Source organism: Megalobrama amblycephala, linkage group LG14, assembly GCF_018812025.1.
Source record: "Megalobrama amblycephala isolate DHTTF-2021 linkage group LG14, ASM1881202v1, whole genome shotgun sequence".
NCBI classification, from domain to species: domain Eukaryota; kingdom Metazoa; phylum Chordata; class Actinopteri; order Cypriniformes; family Xenocyprididae; genus Megalobrama; species Megalobrama amblycephala.
This window is the reverse complement of record NC_063057.1, coordinates 28,644,936-28,660,353: the sequence shown is the minus strand read 5'-3', so window position 1 is coordinate 28,660,353 and position 15,418 is coordinate 28,644,936. Positions and strand designations below refer to the sequence as shown.

The 15,418-nt window shown below is 38.7% G+C and overlaps 1 protein-coding gene across 5 annotated transcripts in view; it reads left to right on the top strand.

Annotated features, from left to right (window-relative positions):
• Positions 1 to 15,418, top strand: part of LOC125245180 (NACHT, LRR and PYD domains-containing protein 3-like) — a 43,810-nt gene that overhangs the window by 6,877 nt on the left and 21,515 nt on the right. For 4 of the 5 annotated variants that reach the window (XM_048155679.1, XM_048155676.1, XM_048155678.1 and 1 more), the window contains 4 exons: positions 155 to 1,952; positions 2,314 to 2,487; positions 6,174 to 6,347; positions 10,215 to 10,388. In XM_048155679.1, the coding sequence (XP_048011636.1) occupies positions 155 to 1,952; positions 2,314 to 2,487; positions 6,174 to 6,347; positions 10,215 to 10,388 (2,320 nt within the window). The remainder of the gene's footprint in view (positions 1 to 154; positions 1,953 to 2,313; positions 2,488 to 6,173; positions 6,348 to 10,214; positions 10,389 to 15,418) is intronic. The other variant, XM_048155680.1, reaches the window with a different exon arrangement.

Genomic DNA, 15,418 nt, shown 5'->3' with positions numbered 1-15,418 from the left:
GCAAGAGTATATTGAATATAGCAGAAGTGCAGTTTTTATCACATGTGATGTAGTTATGTTTGTAATTGGAACTGCAGACCAGGTTACAAATTACATTTATGTTTCATTAAGAATTTATGAAAGTCATGATCACTTGTTTCAATCTTTTTTAAAGGCTCATCTGCAGACGACAGTCAAGCTACTCTTCATGATTACACAGAGACCATCCTTAAACTGAAGAACAAATTAAAACAGGAATACAAGCAGATATTGGTTGGTAATTCACTGACGGGTCATCAGAAAAACCTGAACGATATTTACACTGATTTATATGTGGTGGAGAATGAGACTGGAGGAAGAGAAAATGACCATGAGGTGAGACAGATTGAATTGAATCAGAAACAATATGATGCCAAGGACACACCAATCCAGTGCAATAATATTTTTAAAGTCAATGAAAACAAAAAGGTGCTGATGATGGGGATCGCAGGGGTAGGAAAAACTGTGTCTGTCAATAAATTCATCCTTGACTGGGTTGAAGGAAAAGAAAATCAGGATATAGCCTTCATTTTCCCTCTGCCGTTCCGTGAGCTAAACCTGATTACAGAGAACTGCAGTCTCATGGGACTGATTCATGAATACTTCTTTAGTGATCCTAAAGAACTGCCCTCTCTTCCTGAAGGTGATGGTAAGGTCTTGTTCATTTTTGATGGGCTGGATGAATGTCGCTTCCCTTTGAGGTTTAAAGAGGGAGGCAGATTTACAAATGTTTATGAAAAAACAACAGTGAATAAGATTGTTACAAGCCTTATCAAGAGACATCTGGTTCCCTCTGCTCTCATCTGGATCACATCCAGACCAGCAGCAGCCAGTCTGATACCCCGAAACTACATTGATCAGGTGACTGAAGTTCGAGGATTTAACGATGAGCAGAAAGAGCAATACTTCTTCAAAAACAGTTGTTCTGAGGTTGCTGGAAACATCATCCATCACATCAAGAAATCCAGGAGTTTGTACATCCTGTGCCACATCCCCGTCTTCTGCTGGATCTCCCTCACTGTTCTTCAGCCTTTACTGGCTCAAGACAGTAATGACAAAACACCAACAACTCTCACAGGGATGTACACAAGCTTCTTAATTTCTCAGCAGCAACACATGAAAGAAAAATACTGTGATGATCGTGAAGCCAATGCAATGCATTTTGATCAGATTATTCTGAAGCTTGGGAAGCTGGCTTTTCAGCAACTAGAGAAAGGAAACCTAATTTTCTACAAAGAAGATCTTGAGCAATGTGGACTAGATGTCAGTGAAGGGTCTGTTTACTCTGGGTTATGTACTCAGATCTTTCAGGAGGAAAAAGCTGTTTCAGCAAGAAGCATTTACAGCTTCGTACATCTCAGCATCCAGGAGTTCCTTGCTGCTCTCTATGTGTTTTTGATCAGCAAAGACAAGAAAGAAAACCCATTTCTTCAATCATGGACAGGAAAACTGGAATGGACTCTGTCCAAAAAGCCACTTTTTCAGCTCCATAAGGCTGCAGTCAAAAAGGCTTTGCAAAGTGAGAACGGACACCTGGATCTTTTCCTCCGGTTCCTTCTGGGTCTCTCACTGGAGTCCAATCAGAGTGACCTGAAGGAACTACTGCCAGGACTGGAATTCAAAACAGAGAACCTGAAAAGCACTGCTGACTTTATCAAAAAGAAGATAGAGAAGGAGAAATCAGTAGAGAGGACCATAAATCTCTTCTACTGTTTGAGTGAGCTGAAAGATGACTTTGTGGAGGAAATCCAGAAGAATCTTAGCTCAGGAAATTTTTCAGAACAGAAGCTTTCCTCTGCTCAGTGGTCTGGTCTGGTGTTTGTGCTCCAGATGTCAGAAGAGACTCAAGAGACCTTTGAACTACAGAAATTCAGTAGATCTGATAAAGCAGTGAGAAGACTGTTGCCAGTGATCAAAAACACCAGAAGAGCACTGTAAGAGTCTCCGCTACAATCATTTATATACAGTTAGTTATTTTAATTGGGCTTTAATCTTAAACAGGTGATTTGATGGACAAGACTCTTCATAATAAATATCAATGTGTGGTGATATTAAATTCCAAGGATTTTCCATCATCAGACAAGCTGTGTCAGGCATCAGGCAAAACTCAGGAACCTGAGCTTTACCCATTTTATTAGTTTTATTATTATAATTTTACAATAAATTAAAGAAACTGAAAATGTTTTTTTTTTTTTTTTTTAGCTTTGCTTACATCAATTCAGTCAAAAGTTTTTCCAAATTAAACCCAACCTAATAAACATTTCTGCATTACTGTTGGTTTTGTTCTCTACACAGGCTACATAGTTGTAATCTCACTGCTCTGTCTTGCGAGAGTTTGTCTTCAGCTCTACAGTCCTCAAACTCTGTCCTGAGAGAGCTGGACCTGAGTAACAATGACCTGAAAGATTCTGGAGTGAAGCTTCTTTCTGATGGACTAAAGAGCCCAAACTGCCATCTGGAGATATTGAGGTAAACTGTTTTAAAATAATTAACAAAATACTGTCAGAATAAATGATTTTGTCACAAAATGTGGCATCTGCTCTCAATGGAATGTGATTTCCATAACATTGCACCGGTCTCGAATCTCTCATGGAGGATCTTCGGAAGCATAAAAGGGGGAGCAATGACAGTGAAGGACAAGAGAGGACCAGGCCTGGGGCCGTTTCAATAAGGAGGTTCAACCAACTCTGAATTAAAACTTGAACTCTGAGTTGACTTAGCCTGAAATGGATCAGCACAATGCGGATTCGAACCCAGTCAGTCGCAACACAAGTTAATTCTCTGCACCCAACACACTACTGCCTACACCACTGCAGCCACAAGAACGTACGTCAGTTTTAACCTGGTCTGACATTGGTGGGTGGGTCTACTGTAAATTTCCACTTAGTAATAGACACTCTGGATAATCTTGTTTTCTGGTTGCATTAAGATTATTTGTATGACCACACTGGCAGATATTGATAATTTTACTTAAAATGCACTTAATTTAATTTTATAATAATTTTACAATAATTTTTAGATATTTGTACTTGAAATAGGACAAAAAATACTTTGTAAGAAAAGCATTTGTGCAGCGTGAAGGAATGAATTAACTGTTGAAGCATCACTTGCACTGTGGAGGAGGAGACCAAAAGAAACTCTGGGTTTACTGAAGAAAACCTGCTCCTGACCAGGTTAGTTCCCCAGAGTAAGTTACCATGGTAACTGACTCTGAGTATAAGTTACCTCTCTTTCAGAAACAGGCTTGAGTTAACCTGCTTTCTCGGGTTTGACATACCTCCCATTCTGAAACAGAAAACCCAGAGTTTCCCTCATTTAACCTCCTTGCTGAAATTGGCCCCTAAACTTACCTTATGTTTTATTATGTTTGTGTGGCCGGCAGACGTCCACGAGGGTCTGCTGGCATTACTTTCCTTTTGTTCTTTGTTTATTTCATATATTAAAGTTAAGTTTAAATGTTTCCCAGTTCCCGCCGCCTCCTTCCCATATCTACGAACTACGTTACAAAAGATATTCACAAAAAAATAATTATATGCACAAATTGAGAATCCACAAATATATGTTAGGAGTTTCACAAAAATTAATTAAATTCACAAAAAAATAAAACGAGATTTGCTAATAAAAAACATTCACAAATATGTTTTTATGTCACAAGCACAACTCTGCCTGCATTTATTTATGAATCGCCACCTGTACATTTGTGAATTGCTTCCTGTGAATTTGTGGATCGCTGCACGCATTTTTGAATCTCTTCCTGTGCATTTGTGAATCACCACATGCATTTGTGGATTCTGGAACAATTCTAGCGTTCTAAATCCACAAATAGGTCGACTCCACCCAACAACTAAAGACAATCAGATTGTCCACGTTGCGCTGACCAATCGCAGCACACTCTCGCTACAACCAATCACGTTTTGCTTTACAGTCGGGGCGGGAACTGAAAGGAGCTCAGTACTATTCCACCATGGGCGCATTGTTCAAATTGAGCTGAAGTGTTTTTTGTGTGATTAAAACCACCCCGTTTACAAAATGTAACAGACTTTGAGATTTAATCTTTTCATTTGTTTTGTACATATTTTTGTGGGTGTAATTATATATAAGGTCTGCATTATCTGTCTTACAAAAAGGGTATTTTGACGGGTATGACTGTTACTGATCACTGCAGTAATGAACAAGGGAACGTGTCATGCACATTATTATGGTTCATCAGAGTTTTCTTACGGATAGAAAGTTTACCAGTTTGTTAAGCAACCCTGAAAAAGCTTACAGTGATTATCTGGAGTTAAACACGAACATTTCATGGTTGCTAATGTACAATAAAACTTAATGAAACTCATCAGTAAAGTTTCAGACATCATTCGAACGGGGTCCTCTACACAAGATACTTGGAGTATATTCTTTATATTAACATCAGGATCAGTGAATCGGGATAAAGGCTATGCATGAATTATGATCATTCACAGATCCCCAGCTATAACACGTCTTCCTGACATGTGCAGCGTGCCAAGGCGTGATGCAGCAAATACAAACCCGATTCCAAAAAAATGTGGGACTCTGTACAAATTGTGAATAAAAAAGGAATGCAATAATTTACAAATCTCATAAACTTTTATTTTATTCACAATAGAATATAGATAACATATCAAATGTTGAAAGTGAGACATTTTGAAATGTCAAGCTAAATATTGGCTCATTTTGGATTTCATGAGAGCTACACATTCCAAAAAAGTTGGGACAGGTAGCAATAAGAGGCCGGAAAAGTTAAATGTACATATAAGGAACAGCTGGAGGACCAATTTGCAACTTATTAGGTCAATTGGCAACATGATTGGGTATAAAAAAGAGCCTCTCAGAGTGGCAGTGTCTCTCAGAAGTCGAGATGGGCAGAGGATCACCAATTCCCCCAATGCTGCGGTGAAAAATAGTGGAGCAATATCAGAAAGGAGTTTCTCAGAGAACAAATGCAAAGAGTTTGAAGTTATCATCATCTACAGTGCATAATATCATCCAAAGATTCAGAGAATCTGGAACAATCTCTGTGCGTAAGGATCAAGGCCGGAAAACCATACTGGATGCCTGTGATCTTCAGGCCCTTAGACGGCACTACATCACATACAGGAATGCTACTGTAATGGAAATCACAACATGGGCTCCGGAATACTTCCAGAAAACTTTCTCGGTGAACACAATCCACCGTGCCATTCGCTGTTGCCGGCTAAAACTCTATAGAAGCCATATCTAAACATGATCCAGAAGCGCAGGCGTTTTCTCTGGGCCAAGGCTCATTTAAAATGGACTATGGCAAAGTGGAAAACTGTTCTGTGGACAACCCAAGTTGTTATCAGCGCTCAGTTCAGAAGCCTGCTTCTCTGATGGTATGGGGTTGCATCAGTGCGTGTGGCATGGGCAGCTTACAGGCACCATCAATGCTGAAAGGTATATCCAAGTTCTAGAACAACATATGCTCCCATCCAGACATCATCTCTTTCAGGGAAGACCTTGCATTTTCCAACATGACAATGCCAGACCACATACTGCATCTATTACAACATCATGGCTGCGTAGAAGGATCCGGGTACTGAAATGGCCAGCCTGCAGTCCAGATCTTTCACCTGTAGAAAACATTTGGCGCATCATAAAGAGGAAGATGCGACAAAGAAGACCTAAGACAGTTGAGCAACTAGAAGCCTGTATTAGACAAGAATGGGACAACATTCCTATTCCTAAACTTGAGCAACTTGTCTCCTCAGTCCCCAGACGTTTGCAGACTGTTATAAAAAGAAGAGGGGATACCATACAGTGGTAAACATGGCCTTGTCCCGACTTTTTTGAGATGAAATTTAAAATCAACTTATTTTCCCCTTAAAACGATACATTTTCTCAGTTTAAACATTTGATATGTCATCTATGTAGTGTGGTGATACTAAATGCCAAGGATTTTCCATCATCAGACAAGCTGTGTCAGGCATCAGGCAAACCTCAGGAACCTGAGATTTTTTATTATTATTATTTTACAATAAATTAAAGAAACTGAAAATGTTTTTTATAATAATTTTTTTTTTTAGCTTTGTTTACAATTCAGTCAGAAATTTTTCCAAATTAAACGCAACCTAATAAACATTTCTGCATTACTGTTGGTTTTGTTCTCTACACAGGCTACATAGTTGTGATCTCACTGCTCTGTCTTGCAAGAGTTTGTCTTCAGCTCTACAGTCCTCAAACTCTGTCCTGAGAGAGCTGGACCTGAGTAACAATGACCTGAAAGATTCTGGAGTGAAGCTTCTTTCTGATGAACTAAAGAGCCCAAACTGCCATCTGGAGATATTGAGGTAAACTGTTTTAAAATAATTAACAAATACTATCAGAATAAATGATTTTGTCACAAAATGTGGCATCTGCTCTCAATGGAATGCTTGACCTTGACCTTGACTTGACTTGACAAGAGACAAAACAACATTTGAAGGAGTGTGATTCTTTTTAAATATTTATACAGATGTCCATATTTTCAGAGTTGAGAGGTATGACCCTTATGGATTGCATAAGTCATAGAAAAAGATTCTTAGGGGTGAAGGGATGGTAGTGGACTGTGTAAAGATTTAAATTGCAAAATGGCCTTAAACAAGTACTAAATCTGTAGATTTTGCTAAATTTGAAAAATATTGTTTTTTGCAAAACCATCTATTTCATGCATGGTTTCCTTCCGATAGCACTGAACAAGCTAGTAGTGCCATCTAGTGACTGTGTATGGGACAACATTAACATCTCAGCCAAAATTCACAATTAACACAAGTTGGCTGACAATTTTTTTTATGAATTCATGCAATACATATTTGAGACAATGGGATATGGCTTAGTATGAATTTTGAATGGTGAGCTGTAATATATATTCTTACATGCTCCATGTTTCAAAGTGAAACGGCGCAGTACTGTTTATACATGAGCAGCTCATGATCCTGTTTTCAGTGTTTCAGAGCAGCAAATTAGTTTCACAGTAAATCAGTGGTCTCAAACTCAGCTCCTGGAGGGCCACTGTCCTGCAGAGTTTAGCTCCAGCCAGCTCCAAAACACCTGCCTAAGTCTCCTAATCCTGAAGACTTTGATTAGCAGGATCAGATGTGTTTAATTAGGGTGGAGATACACTCTGCAGGACAGTGACCTTCCAGGAGCTGAGTTGGAGTCCACTGCAGTAAATACTAGGGATGCACGAATACCTTTTTTTTTTTTTTTTTTTAAGGACCGAGTACGATACTTTTTGTCTGGTACTTACCGATACCGATGCTGCGTTAAGCCTTCGCAGGGCCCTGGGCTAACGAACGCAAAGGCACCCCCTTCACCCCCCTCCCCCTTGACAGCGAGGTCGAGGATCAACTTTCTGCATCAGAAACGCATATCAAACTGAAAAATATCAGTTTTTTCAAAGCCCTCATCCCTGCATGAGAGACAAAATGACGGAGACTCGTCAATGTACATCCAAGTGATAGCCTACTCTGTAAAAGTGCAGGAAGGCAGCGTGCACATAACATGGATCTAAAACAGACAAACATTTCAGCTGTGTGGACGCAAACTAATCATTAACTTATCATTATTAATTATAATTTTTAATCAATACTGATATGGATCTTATTCTCAATATATTTTAATCTTTGGTGTTTTGCCTTTTACTGCCTGAACTTCACATCTGTAGTGCAGCCATCCATAATCCTGCGTCTTATGCAAATGAGTCCCAAGATTTTAATATGAATAAGATATCAATTTAAAACATGCAGACAAAAATGGTAAAAACATTTCTAGGATTGACAACAAAAGCACTACAGTAGGCTCATATGCGCTCCTCCATCATTATGACTTTGCATTGCTGATCTATTTCAAAAATGTAAAAAATAAAATAAAAATAAAAAGTCCAAGTTTATATCCGATCGATTCGACTTTGGCTTTGGAATTTCAGAATGATCATATCATCATTTCAGATGCGATGTGTCCGAAGATTATTCTAGTTAATTATTCTGTCACAGACTTTTTTAATGCACGTTTTATTCATTTTATTTCGTTGAATAAAAAGTATCCACCCCAACGAGTGTACAAGTTACATTTATTCACATCTTGTGCAGTATCTTAAAATGTGCAGACGTAGCCGTTTTTTTCAGAAAACCAATATGACTTTAAAAATGACGGTCAAATACAATAGCTCATCATTAAGTCATGGTCCCTTTCTTTGTCCATTTATTCAGCTTCTTAAAGATTTTAGTAGTAACATTTAACATAGATAGGCTTTAGCAAGTTATTGACATCATTATTTCTATACTTCATTTTTATGAACATGTACACGGCTTCTGTCTCACGCACAGACGTGCGTGCGAGCCTTTAAAAGTATTTGGCTGCGGAAATATGCGTTCAGTGTGTGCACTGCGCACTATCTAGTTGACTTTTGTTTTCAAGCACTCAATTCAATTGCGCACAGGCTGTTGTACAGTACACACACACGGTCTGTGCCATCACAAAAAAATTGGGCTGCACGTGGACAGGGAGTGCGGATGTCCGCGAACCCTCCTGAGGATGAAAATTACGCGATGCGAATGGCCGAAGTATAACTTGGTGTTAAGCCCGTAATAGCGGGCCACCAATCCACCCAGCCCCATATGCATGTGCATACCCTGCATACCCAGATGCTACGCCACTGTCCTGGTTGTATTTTTGCGTGCGTGTTCACTGAGCCTGTGACTCTTGATTTGGGTGTGTGATGACGATGCGTTTTACAATGCAAAAGAGGATTGTCTCGGGGGCCCCCCAGTGTTCGGGGCTCTGGGCTGCAGCCCATGTTGCCCATTAGGATAATGCGGCCCAGGGGCGGCGCTAGGGGTGGGCTAAGGGGGCTGGAGCCCCGAATGTTTTTCCAAAAGCCCCGAATCTTTCAGGTTTGAGGTTTCTTACCAGTGTTGTTAAAATATATTTTGTCTAAACATATCTCTCTATTAAAATACGTTAAGCAGTTCAATACCGCTTTTCTACAGTATCCATAAACCGGTAGCGCTTTCTCTCTCTCTTCTCTCCGACAGCGAGTTCACGTGCGCCGCAGTTGAACAGAGCCACGCCTCCTGTCACTCACTCAGAGCAGCGACAGGCCTCGAGACTCTGTCTCGGTCCGGTTGAAGGGTTTTTGTTATGATATAACAACTGATATGACAACTTTAGCACATTTATCGGCTAAACATTAATTCAGTTTTCCCATCAATGACCCTGTGCCGCCGCCACCACTTTTTCATAATGAACCGAAAATGTAAAACATAAATGGTCTAAATCAGGGGTTCTCAACCTTTTGCAACTCACCAATGACTGTGTAAAAGCATTCCGAGGACCACCTTTCCAAATATGACAGTATGAACAAAGAATAACAGAAAATTCAAAAAGTACAATAGTATTCTCCACTGTTAATCTGTTATGCCACTGTAGCAGACTAGGTCAAATCAGCTATATAGATGAAAACTGTCCTTACATAAAAAAGGACTTGGCAGGTTTACTCAATAACTTTAACCATTTATTCTTGTAACAGGGCAGGTAGGACCAATGACTGGTTCAGACAAACAAGGGGAACACTCTTTTAACAAATTAATTAATAATAACATCCATGCTAAAATACCTGTAACATTTTCTCTATTCATTTACAGAAGTTCATTCCCCACCGAGGATAAAAATAGTTCAGCAGAGGCAAGGATACATAGACCAGAAGAGGGGAAATCAGCATTCCTTTTCAGAAAATGATCCATTTTATAGTAACATAATGTTACAGCATGTTCATGAACAGATGTTCAATTTGACATTGCGACGTGATTGGTGTTGCGATATTTAAAAATAAATTACCTTTTAGATAATGCATCTTGACTTGACTGTCACATAATATGTGTTTTTGGTCAGTTTTTGTCATAATTATGATTTGTCAATTTAAAAAAAAAAAAAAAATTGGGTGTAGTCTAACACTGCTTACGCGGCCCACTAGATGGCGCTCCAAGGCCCACTAGTGGGCCGCGGCCCACCGGTTGAGAATCCCTGGTCTAAATGGTCTCTAACGTTGTATTTTTCCAACGAACTAAAATCGAAACCGTGATATGGCTTTGTGCTTTTATAAAACAGCAAAATATAACATATTATTATTATTATGAAATGTATATAAATTCAAGTCACTGTTTGGTGTGTGTCTATAGATTGTCTGGCTGTATGGTGACAGAGGAAGGCTGTCATTATGTGTCTTCAGCTCTGAGTTTGAACCCTTCACACCTGAGAGAGCTGGATCTAAGCTACAATCACCCAGGAGATTCAGGAGTCAAGCTGCTTTCTGAAAAACTGGATGATCCAACCTGCACACTGGGCAAACTCAAGTATGTAAAGCAGGAATAGTTTTGATTAAACGGCTACAAAAACAGCATTACCATCTTTACTTGTTACAAACCAGTAAAACTTTATTGCTTTCATACATTTACAAAAGTTAAATAGATAATTTACAGAGGTTTGGCTCTAGTTATGCTATTGAACGCTTCATTCTGATTGGATGATGAGCTTTCTAAGATTAATAAACCCACAGCTAAGGTAGTTCCAGTCATGTCTTGACCACATTACAGTTCCATATCACTTTCGTCAAATGATTTCAGTTATTTCAGCCTTCACCTTATAACTCACAACAACAAAAAACAAAGCACCCCCACACACAAAGACATTGACCAAACAAATAAATATAACTAACAGTAAAATAAAAATGGCAAGCTATTTACATGATTTTACACACAAAATTGGGATCTGATCAGCTTCACACAATGGAGCCTTATTTGTTCTTAACACAAATGGTAACTTTCATCTTGGTTGTACACTGTCAGGGTTCTGTTTCTGTTTCCTTTGGTCACGTTCTTTGTTCTTAGTTTTCCTGTTTGTTCCCTTGGTTACCCTGATTTGAGTTCATTATTCCCAGCTGTGTCTTGTTAATTAGTCTCATTTGCCCCTTTGTTTGACTTGGATATATTCCCTCTGTTCTCCCTCAGTCTTTGTTGGTTCTCGTCAATGTATTACTTCTGTAGTATACGTCTGTATTTTACGCTGGTGTTTGATGGTGTCACTCTTGTTTCCTGGATTATCATGGATTAAGTCCTGGATTAAGTCTTCTGCTCTTCATTCCTTCTCATCGTGAGTGTTTATCCACCATGGCACATGACAGAAGAACTGACAACTACAACACCATCCTGGCTAAAGTCCACTTCTGGGGATCCATCCTTTGCTATCCTCGAGCAAATCCCCAAGTCCTCAGTGCAGTGATGAAGATGGCTGCCATCCCTGAGCCTCGTCACGAGATGGCCGCCACTCCAGAGCCTCGTCCCGAGTTCAGAGGCGACTCTCTCTCCTTCATCCCAGGTCTAGAGGCGACTCTCTCTCCTTTGTCCCGAGTCCAGAGGCTCTCTCCTTTGTCCCGAGTCCAGAGGCTCTCTCCTTTGTCCCGAGTCCAGAGGCTCTCTCCTTTGTCCCGAGTCCAGAGGTGTCTCCCTCCATCGTCCCAAGATGGATCTTTGGATCAGTTGGATTTTTTTTTGAGGTCACACCTTCCGGGAGGGGGGAGTAATGTCAGGGTTCTGTTTATGTTTCCCTTGGTCACATTCTTTGTTCTTAGTTTTCCCATATGGGGGTAGATTTGTAGCTAATCTCCAAATAAATAGATTATAGTCCAAAAATAAATGTAAAGATGTGACGAGCATGGTGGGCGAGAGCCGTGAGGGAACGGCACGAGGCCATGACGCGAATGATAACGTTGCACCAGTCTCGAATCTCTCATGGAGGATCTTTGGAAGCATAAAAGGGGGAGCGATGACAGTCAAGGACGAGAGGACCAGGCCTGGGGCCGTTTCAATAAGGAGGTTCAACCAACTCTGAGTTAAAACTTGAACTCTGAGTTGACTTAGCCTGAAATGGATCAGCACAATGCGGATTCGAACCCAGTCAGTCGCAACACAAGTTAATTCTCCTCACCCAACACACTACTGCCTACACCACTGCAGCCACAAGAACGTACGTCAATTTTAATCTGGTCTGACATTGGTGGGTGGGGCTACTGTAAATTTGCACTTAGTAATAGACACTCTGGATAATCTTGTTTTCCGATTGCATTAAGATTATTTGTATGACCACACTGGCAGATATTGATAATTTTACTTAGATAAAATGCACTTAATTTAGATCCCCCCAGGAAACAAGACTAAATATCTTATATAATTTTATTATATGCAAAATCCATCTTGATTTAAGAATTTTTTGGTATTTGTACTTGAAATAGGACAAAAAATACTTCGTAAGAAAAGCATTTGTGCAGCGTGAAGGAATGAATTAACTATTGAAGCATCACTTGCTCAGTGGAGGAGGAGACCGAAAGAAACTCTGGGTTTGCCAAAGAAAACCTGCTCCCGACCAGGGCTGGGTTTCCCAATAACGATGTATCTTAGCTCTTAAGAGCACTTTCTACGTGCGAGGTTACGAACGTTCGCTGCAAGTCCACGTGCGTATCCCAAAAATGCCCTTATCATGAACGCGTGAGAACGCTTTGTACGTGCTACTTAAGAGTCGCTGTCTGTTTCTCAAGTGCTGAATATTACCTTTATAGAACGTATCATTTAACGTTTAACCTAATAATCGTAACCTGATGTGCTTTAGAATAAATAAATAAATAAATAAAGATACCTTTCAAAAAGATTAAATTAATGTTCTTTTGGAGGAGGTAGAGCTAAACAAACATGTAATTTTCAGACGATTTCTTTAAGCTATATATATAGCTTAAAGAAATCGTCTGGAAATACACAGTCAAACCACAATTTATTCAGACACCTTGAACATTGAATTCATTATTACAGATTATTCCTAAAGTTTTTTTTTTTTTTTTAATGGTAATAAAATATGACAAGATCTCAAATAACACTTTAGAAAAACATGGTCAGGTCAAAGTGTCTAAATAATTTTTGGTTCCAAATTTGTATCAATTTTACTGGTAGTCCACTGTATGAAGAATTTTTGGGTATAATATGTCACAGCATAATTCAACTATAGTGTCTATATTTAACTTTATATATATATATATATATATATATATATATATATATATATATATATATATATATATATATATATTATATTATATTCTATAATTAATTTATGTGTGTGTGTGTGTGAAATCAATCAAACAGTGATTCAGTGTTTTTGAAGTTAATATCTAAACTTGTTTATGTTTTAAAATTTTGTTTATGGTTGAAAAAAAGTCATTCACTTCAGAAACACTTGGAAGAACTCCTATAGTATTTCATAGAGCTTTAGGCCTTGGGTGGTAGGCCTATATAAAGCCTATATAAAGGGTATATATTAAGGGTGACAGTAGCACAAATTATGTACTTCATCTAGCCAATTTCTACAGGTGTACAGACAAATTTTTTATTGCAGACATGTTTTATCAGCACTATTTATGACATCATGTGTATTTTTATTTTTTTATTTTCTTCCCTTTTCTTTTCATATTAAACAACAAAGAGTATTTAAGAGGAATACAGTCAAAAAAGGTTATACTAAGCAGCTGTTATACACTTTGCACTTGAATAAAGGTGTAATCTGCCGGTTGTCCTGTAGGTGACCTCATAACTCTGTCTTCTTACGATGCACTTAGGGCTTTACGATTACTCCAGAGCACTCGTAGATCTACGATCATTTTCAAGTGCTACTTAAGTTACGATGCTTTTGGGAAACAGACCTTAATATTAAGATCACTCGTACGATCGTTTTTACGATCAACCTAGGCTTACGATGCTTTTGGGAAAGCAGCCCTGGTTAGTTTCCCAGAGTAAGTTACCATGGTAACTGACTCTGAGTATAAGTTACCTCTCTTTCAGAAACAGGCTTGAGTTAACCTGCTTTCTCGGGTTTGACATACCTCCCATTCTGAAACAGAAAACCCAGAGTTTCCCTCATTTAACCTCCTTTCTGAAATGGGCCCCTAAAACTTTACTTTGTTTTATTATGTTTGTGTGGCCGGCAGGCGTCCACGAGTGTCTGCTGGCATTACTTTCCTTTTGTTCTTTGTATATTTTATATATTAAAGTTAAGTTTAAACGTTTCCCAGTTAACGCCACCTCCTTCCCGTATCTACGAACTACGTTACAAAAGATATTCACAAAAAATAATCATATTCACAAATTGAGAATCCACAAATATATGTTAGGAGTTTCACAAAAATTTATTAAATTCACAAATAAATAAAACGAGATTTGCTAATAAAAAACATTCACAAATATGTTTTTATGTCACAAGCACAACTCTGCCTGCATTTATTTATGAATCGCCACCTGTACATTTGTGAATTGCTTCCCGTGAATTTGTGGATCGCTGCATGCATTTTTGAATCTCTTCCTGTGCATTTGTGAATCACCACATGCATTTGTGGATTCTGGAACAATTCTAGCTTTCTAAATCCACAAATAGGTCGACTCCACCCAACAACTAAAGACAATCGGATAACGGCCACGTTGCGCTGACCAATCGCAGCACACTCTCGCTACAATCAATCACGTTTTGCTTTACAGTCGGGGCAGGAACAAACTGAAAGGAGCTCAGTACTATTCCACCATGGGCGCATTGTTCAAATTGAGCCGAAGTGTTTTTTGTGTGATTTAAAAACACCCCGTTTACAAAATGTAACAGACTTTGAGATTTAATCTTTTCATTTATTTTGTACATATTTTTGTGGGTGTAATTATATATAAGGTCTGCATTATCTGTCTTACAAAAAGGGTATTTTGACGGGTATGACTGTTACTGATCACTGCAGTAATGAACAAGGGAACATGTTGTGCACATTATTATGGTTCATCAGAGTTTTCTTACGGATAGAAAGTTTACCAGTTTAAGCAACCCTGAAAAAGCTTACAGTGATTATCTGGAGTTAAAAATGAACATTTCATGGTAGCTAATGTACAATAAAACTTAATGAAACTCATCAGTAAAGTTTCAGACATCATTCGGACTGGGTCCTCTACACAAGATACTTGGAGTATATTCTTTATATTAACATCAGGATCAGTGAATCGGGATAAAGGCTATGCATGAATTATGATCATTCACAGATCCCCAGCTATAACACGTCTTCCTGACATGTGCAGCGTGCCACGGCGTGATGCAGCAAATACAAACCCAATTCCAAAAATGTTGGGACACTGTACAAATTGTGAATAAAAAAAGAATGCAATAATTTACAAATCTCATAAACTTAAATTTTATTCACAATAGAATATAGATAACATATCAAATGTTGAAAGTGAGACATTTTGAAATGTCAAGCTAAATATTGGCTCATTTTGGATTTCATGAGAGCTACACATTCCAAAAAAGTTGGGAC